General features: G+C 43.4%; 3 protein-coding genes across 3 annotated transcripts; 1 reads left to right on the forward strand and 2 right to left on the reverse strand.

Annotated features, from left to right (window-relative positions):
- Positions 1 to 86: 86 nt before the first annotated feature.
- On the reverse strand, positions 87 to 638 carry AK88_04794 (uncharacterized protein; the record flags this gene model as incomplete). Its single annotated transcript, XM_012482398.1, has 1 exon — positions 87 to 638. The coding sequence occupies one exon, from the start codon at positions 636 to 638 to the stop codon at positions 87 to 89; it is 552 nt and encodes a 183-aa protein (XP_012337821.1).
- A 1,844-nt stretch (positions 639 to 2,482) lies between these two features.
- On the forward strand, positions 2,483 to 3,423 carry AK88_04795 (uncharacterized protein; the record flags this gene model as incomplete). The annotated part of the gene is made up of 4 exons (XM_012482399.1): positions 2,483 to 2,644; positions 2,831 to 2,953; positions 3,039 to 3,122; positions 3,253 to 3,423. The coding sequence occupies 4 exons, from the start codon at positions 2,483 to 2,485 to the stop codon at positions 3,421 to 3,423; spliced, it is 540 nt and encodes a 179-aa protein (XP_012337822.1).
- Positions 3,424 to 3,984: 561 nt separating this feature from the next.
- AK88_04796 (uncharacterized protein) lies at positions 3,985 to 5,958 on the reverse strand (the record flags this gene model as incomplete). The annotated part of the gene is made up of 2 exons (XM_012482400.1): positions 3,985 to 4,781; positions 4,884 to 5,958. The coding sequence occupies 2 exons, from the start codon at positions 5,956 to 5,958 to the stop codon at positions 3,985 to 3,987; spliced, it is 1,872 nt and encodes a 623-aa protein (XP_012337823.1).
- Positions 5,959 to 7,368: the final 1,410 nt, after the last annotated feature.

The raw sequence follows: 7,368 nt of genomic DNA on the forward strand, positions 1-7,368 counted from the left end.
GGCACCTACTTAGACCTTATATAACGCCCATTTAAGGGACCACCTCTCACCGCCCCCATAAGTGTTATGGCTAACATTATACTTTGTCAAAGGTTGAAAAAAAATTTTAAAATAAAAATTGCAATTAACATGATCACGATAAAAGATACGACGAGAAAACACATATACATGAAGTTATCACGGCGCTCCTGAGCCATGAGCATATATCTCACTGTTGGACTTTGTTCAAAGTTGTAAATGTGCTTCTCTTCCACTTCACTGGGCTTGTTTTGATTAGCCCCCGCGTGCATTAGTGTGTGCACCATGAAGGGTATGAACTCGAGTGACACGAACGAGTAGAGCCCCTTTTTGTTTTGTGTATTTCGTTCAGATGTGTCCTTCTTCGCTGCCTGGCTCGTGTTCTGATCAGCCACTTCAGGCTGCTTCGTTTGTTCAGGTTGCTTCTTCTGTTGAGGCTGCTTCGATTGATGGTGCCCACCCAGGGGTTCCATGCTATGTCTCCATTGGTCTGTCCATGCGTTCTTCCCGGCGCCCGTTCTGAGGGCTCTACTAACACATGCTACCAATTCCACATGGTTCACGTAGGCGAGGAGGATAAGAAGACAAAGGGAGGAAAAAAACGAGGCCACTTTTTTCATCTCTGTTCTCTTCGTGTTTGTATCTTCCCATGTGAGCGTGTTTGGGAGTTCATAACTGCTTCGTTAACACATGGCCTGACGTTCCGCGGTGCCGCCGTTTCGCCCCTCCGAGTGAACTAAAAAAAAAAAAAAAAAAAAAAAAGTGCATTCTGTACACACTATCGTCTTTGAAACGAGCGCAGAAATGTGTTGACATAGGTGAAGGCATATAACTGCTGGTATATCAGGTGATGCAACCGGTGAGACAACATTGGCATTTTTTTTTTTTTTCCTCTTCACCATGTCCCATAGTATGTGTACGCACTGCAGTCACCACGTTGACGCCCAATTCAACTCTTTGCACGCGGAACAGAACAATGGCGGTCGTCGTTTCGCCAAAACATATATTATAAATAGGACCTCAAAAGGAATTTGTCCAAATATGAAGAACAAAAATTTTGTGCCAAGTTACACAGGAGATGCAAGTAAAAAAAAAAAAAAAAAAAAAAAAGAAAGACACCCGTGCACTCAAGTGCTTTGGAAATTCTCCTCATTTTAATCCTCTTCCGTTTTTGTCATCATGTAGTAGCAACCATGTGATATTCTCCCCACCTCACATAGAGTATTTTTTTTGAACCATATATTTTTATTAATGCATAATTGTCATTTTTTATTTATACGCCTATTTAAAAGAAAAGACTTCTACCTCTAACACGAACCCCTGCCCATGTTGGTGACGTGGCTGTATTTGTTTTTCCGGGGGCAGGGGAGTTAATCCTCTGTGACTTTTTTTGTCCATCGTGCAATCAGTGCATGTGCCCCTCCACAACAAACTTTCTGAACCTGTTTTAGCGGTACTTAAAAAGAGCACAAGGAGCAATGGTTACCTCCCTTTTCCTTTTTTTTTTTTTTTGCACCTACCATATGTGGTAAGCATGTGAACAGATGACAAAATTACTTGTTCTTGTCACCTGGGAGGGGACTGCACTGTTTGTTTCTTCTACAGTTGTGGGGGTTGGCCCTAGGTGTGTACATGCACATGCGTATTTACATAACGTGGTGTACACGTATGCTTGGACAGTGACGCTCTTCCCACCTTTGCCTCAACAACTGGGGAGTGCATCCTCATAAGAAGCATTGTTTGAAGAGAATAGAAAAGAGGATTGAGAGAGCCTTCACCACACAGAGGAGTTACTTAACAAGTGTGAACATCCTACAACTACCCCATTCCTTCTTATGTACAAAAGGTGATATACACACACACTTGAGAGGGGGGGGTGTATTATAACCTTTAACTGAGAAAAGGACTACCTCGGTTCCAAAGCAGACTTGAAAAAAAAAAAAAAGGCACCTATTTGTTTGTACCCATTCTGTTTGTGTCACTGCCCTCCTTTTGTCATTTCCCTTTTTAAAAGGGCAGTGTGGGGTTCCCTTTTTTTTTTTTTTTGAAGGCAAATATATAATACGACTCATTTTTTCTACCTTTTTCTTGCCACGCTTGTGAAGCGCTTCCAAAGTGAAATATCCTTTCCCCTGCCGTTTTCCCATTTGAATTTTCTAAAAAAGTTTCTCCTTTTCGACCCGGGTGCACTTGTGCGCTGTTGTATGTTTATTGACATTCTACCCAGGGGAAAAGAAGCACGCACTGGACGGTGCCTTCCGCCGCAAGGTGGGCTGGGGGTGGGCTGCATTATTGTGTGATAACTTGGCGCACTTGGAGCAACGAACAAAAAAAGGGTAGCAAAAAAGGGTAGCAAAAAAAGGTAGCAAAAAAAAGGTAGTAAAAAAAAGGAAGCACAAAAAGGAAGCAGCAAAAGGCAAAACAAACGAACAGAGCAAGCGCAACGACACAAATCGGGGGGAAAATGCAGAGGCAACTTCACATCGCAGACGAAACTGTTAGTGTAACCCTTGAGGTGTTTAAAAATGTCACCAATGCAAAGCAGCTTCTACAAGTGTACAATGAAAAAACGCTGGCTGGAGACCCTGACATGCGGCGCTTCTTTCTCCTGTTAGATGGCCAAATGGTGAGTAAAACAAACACGCGCAGGGGCCAACCTCCTCCCTCCCCTACCACCAGCACCAGAGCATGTGTACCATGTGGTAGAGAGTAGCCCCACCAAAACAATTCCCTGTTATCGTAAACCACAATTCGCATAAACACATAAACCCTGAATACTGCTGTCCCCCTTTTGACTTAACGCCCATTTCAGATTTTCAGTGACAACCACATATTGCACAGCCTCTACAGAGCGTATCACAACGTCTTAACAAAAAAAAAGGTCACCAGAAATATCGTCCTGGAGGTTTTCTTCTTCCTATCTGCTCACGAAAATGTAAGTTTTGGGTGACGCCCCGCCCTACCCCCATCCATCACGCCGTCATTTTTACACTTGTCCCATTTACCGCCTCCCCCCCCAGATCAACGAATGTCTCAAGCAGTACCAAATGCAGGAGTCCTCCTCTTCCGTCATTTACGTCGGCGTGAATATTCCTGATGATGAGGTGGGTTTTTCTACAGTACGCAGTTGATGGCGCGTCACACATTGTCGTATCGCACACAGAGTCGCCTTGCACACAGAGTCGCCTTGCACACATTATCGCATCGCACATTGTCACATTGCCCCCCACGCAGGTGCTCGCCTTCACGGACCTGATATGCGGCCAGCGGACCGGTGTGGACGACATCCGCTTGCTGCGTGACGAGAAACAAATTATGCACAACTTCAAGTGCACAGGGGAAGTAGCAAATCTGGAGCGCTTCATCTATCACACCATCGCCTCGAAGAAGCTTAACTTAGGGTGAAACAAGGCGCGTCGTGAGGGAAGCGCATGTTGTTTATGAGGCAAGAAAGGCACCGCCTTTTTACATACATGTAACATTCTTTTTACTCGCCTTTTAACTTGGCGTTGTGAGGAGTTTTGTAGGGACATGTTCATTTTTTTTTTTTTTTTTTTTTTTTTTTTTGTCCTCTTCTCTTCTCTGTACCCTGTCGCGAAATTATCATAAATGGGAGAACGTTGCAAAGTGCAACAGGAGAAGTGGGTGGCATTCGCAAAGAGGTGAAAAGGGGGGAAAAAATATATATAAAAAAAAAAGGTAAATAAATGGAACACATGGGAGCGGGGCTTTTGTCTCAGCAACCCTGCAAAGTTACACACGTATTGATAAAAAAAATTATTTAAAAGGAGAATATGTAAGTGCTCACTCCGCGGAGGGCACATATATACATATATATAAATGTTGATGAGGCAAGGGGTAAAGTCAGCTTCTCGCGTCTTTATAATGTACTGGCGCACATCTGATGCAGACGACAGTGCTCTGACGCGCATGTACACGGGGGGGAAATCATACGACAGCCGCTGCTCAGATCATGTAGGGAAGGTCCAAGTGATCGTCCACAGGGAGACCACAAATAATTCGCACATAGTTGCAGAGACTCTCCAACTGCGAAAAGAATGAGTGTCTCGTTTTGTACACACTTGAATTGAAAGGAGATTTACAGAACAGACTAGACAGGAAGAGAACACACTCCATGTTTTTAAACTCAGGGTACTTGGGTTTTACGATGGTATGAGTCAATTGATAATCTCCACCCACGCTGATTGGGTTCTTTATGTTGGACTGAGCAGGGGGAACAATGCTCGAGGCACCTAGCGATGCACCCTTAAAGTAAACCCTCTGAGATAGCTCCACCAAGAGAATTAAATCAATTAAAATGGGAGAAGCCAAAAGAGAATCCTGGCACACATTGTATAATGAAATTGTATTTTTTCCGTTCATAAATATTTCACTAATGTACTCATCAATAGCCTTCTTATCATCTCCTACGTAGGGCACATACTTGATAACAATTTCGCTATTCACTTTCTGGTTTTCAATTGCATCTACATATGCATAATCTGCTTCCAAATCTGTGACGTCCGTGGTGGTGGACAGCAGGCTGTCTCCCTTGCAGTAGTCTGTACTCTGCTTGGTGAAGTTAGGAGACATGGCTGCCTCCTCTTCTTCATCAGCGTACATGTGCTCGTTGGCCTTTACGTAATCGCATATGAGGTTGCTCTTGGAAATTTTCTTGCTGTAGAATTGGAGGTCCGAGGAAAGGTTCTTCCCGTCGTTGTTTCCCAGGTGGTTGTACGAGACGATGCTCTTGGGCTTCAGGCCTGCGGTGCGAACGTGCGGCGTGTACGTGTACGTATGTATGTGTGCGGGGAAGAAGCAAACAGCGCGCAACGGCGCCACTTGGCTGCTCCGCGTCGCCTTACCCGTGCCAAAGTAAAAGTCCAGGAGGAAGTTCTTGATCTTCGTTTGGCCCGTCTTCAAGTCATTGCCGACGATGAAAATGCCTTTCTCCTGAGCTAGCTGTACTACACCATTCACCAAAGTATTCTGGGGGCTGCTGTTGATGAAGGGGCAATTCTCCAGGACAGACGCCAAGGCATAAACAATGCTTGGAGAAACGGAAGGGTGATTATTTTTACAAGCCAAAAGAATATTTTCATATGTATCATTCACCCCTGGAATGTGTGCAATATTCTTTTCCGTGTTTCCAGACCACAGGACAATTACTTCGTCTAAATTGTTTGTCTTTTTAAAGCAGCCAATTTGTTTTCTCACTTGTTCCAAAACCTCTAGCTTATTTTTTCCCACAAGAATATTATTTACTCTCTTCTGTTGATTAGCTGCAATGAAATTTCCTTTAAAGTAAACACTTTTAAGCGGAACGTAATTCATATCGTCTTTTATTTTTTCCACCAAGTCCTGCTCAAATACTTTGTTTCTCACGAGACAATCTTTTAAGTTTAGGTTATTCAGATCCCATCCTCCAAAGGTGATATTTTCAGGATTGTACACCTCGATTAGCTTATGTATAGGGCAGTAGGAATGCTCTAAATTCTTTGCGTCATAACCGAGCCTCACATTTGAGGAAAGAAAAACGCTACCCAAATAATTCGCCTTCTTCACATCGTACTTATTTGTGTACATGAGCTTTTTCGCATTTGCACAAATTCCTCCTAACAACGTTGTGGCGTTATTTCCTCCAATGCCTATTAAAAGTACTCCTAATTTTTTGTCCTTCATTTTTTCTACCTTGATTTCGTAACTGGTGCTTATTTTCTTGCAGGAGAAAGTGACCTGCCCTCCCGACGCACCACCTTTTCCACCACTACCTGTACTTGCCTCCTTCTGCACTTGTGTTTCCACATGCTGGTACGTCGAGTACACAAAATTTTCATCTTCCTTCCTTTCAAATTTCACCTCAATTCCGTCCTCCTTGCCGTAGGCGCTGCTTCCTGTTGGAGCCTTCGCCGCGAATTTCAGTCCCCCGTAGTTTTCCATTCCGGGGGGTGGCTAATCAAGTGGTGAAAGGTAGAGAGAAGGTGTGTGTGGGTTGGGTGGTTTTCCCCTGTCACGTGATTCGCTTCCGTTACGTGGTTTTTTCCACTTCACTTTTGTTGCTCCTCTTGTGCACACTTTTACTGTGCCGACTCTTCACTTTCCTCCTGCGGTGGAAAACAAGGACGGGAACACTCAAAACAATGTGTTGAAGCGGGATACACGTGGGTGTCACTCACGTGCAAACCAATTGCTGCTTCGTGGCGACGCAACACAAATGCACATCTTTAAACAACTGCAACGAGGTTAAAAAGTTAAAAGTTGAAATGGGAGCCTATCCTTAGACACAATTTCCTCACAGTTGCACGATGCAATTTTTTGCTCACAATATTTCGGGGTGCGAATTATTTTTTTAAAGCGGCATACACATTTGCCCAATAAGTGCGGTGAAATGTATCCCCCCCCTTTGTAAAGCTGCGTTTGGGGGTACCCCACACAGGTTACAAGTACATCCCCCCTTTTTTAAATACCCTACTTGGTAGGTTCTTTTATTACCCCCTGGGGGGAAACCGCATCAGTGGCAATCCGATTGGTCGGTGTCTCTACTCATGTGCACAACTCCGTACCAATCGTTTTATTCATTTTGTTCATTTTTTTTTTTTTACTTACTTTTGTATATGCACGTGATGTGTTTGGAAGTGTCGCCTTTGGTGGGGGATGGGCGACTCCTCTTTCTCCACAGCGTATCAATGAGTGTACGATTCAGGCAGCGCGTTATGTACGTTTGTGCTAAACTACGTAATGATACTGGTGTTACGTGGACGTCGAGAATGAAGCTCCCTTTTTTTCGTCCTTGTAAATATGTGTATTTTTTCTCCCTTCCTCCTCTGTGTTCATTTAAAAAAAAAAATAAATGGCTTTTTTTTAACACCTTTTATAACACCTTTTTTTAACTTGGCTTGGCTTCGTTCACTTTGCCAGTTGCCACGTTACAAAGGCGATATGACGACAGAGCGTGTTTGAAAAAAGCTAATGTTGACAAATGCATTCATAAATTTGTTTAACAAATGCGTTCATAAATGTATGCTTCACAAATGCGTTCATAAATCTGTTAACAATTGTAATCACCTTGGCGTTTACGAATATATTGCACTTTTTTTTTTTTTCTTGTTTGTGTTTTCTGCCATTGTTTACACTCCTCCGCTATCGACCAGTGGTACCATTTTTTTCTCAGCGAGGGATGCGCTGTGCCCGTATCGCATTTATGCACATCACTACGCATGTGGAGAGGTACGTCAGATGACACGTCGGTATGTATATCACATTATACGTCGGTATGTATATCACATTATACGTCGGTATGTATATCACATTATACGTCGGTATGTATATCACATTATACGTCGGTATGTA

The sequence above is a fragment of the Plasmodium fragile genome (genome assembly GCF_000956335.1).
Source record: "Plasmodium fragile strain nilgiri unplaced genomic scaffold supercont1.76, whole genome shotgun sequence".
Classification (NCBI taxonomy): domain Eukaryota; phylum Apicomplexa; class Aconoidasida; order Haemosporida; family Plasmodiidae; genus Plasmodium; species Plasmodium fragile.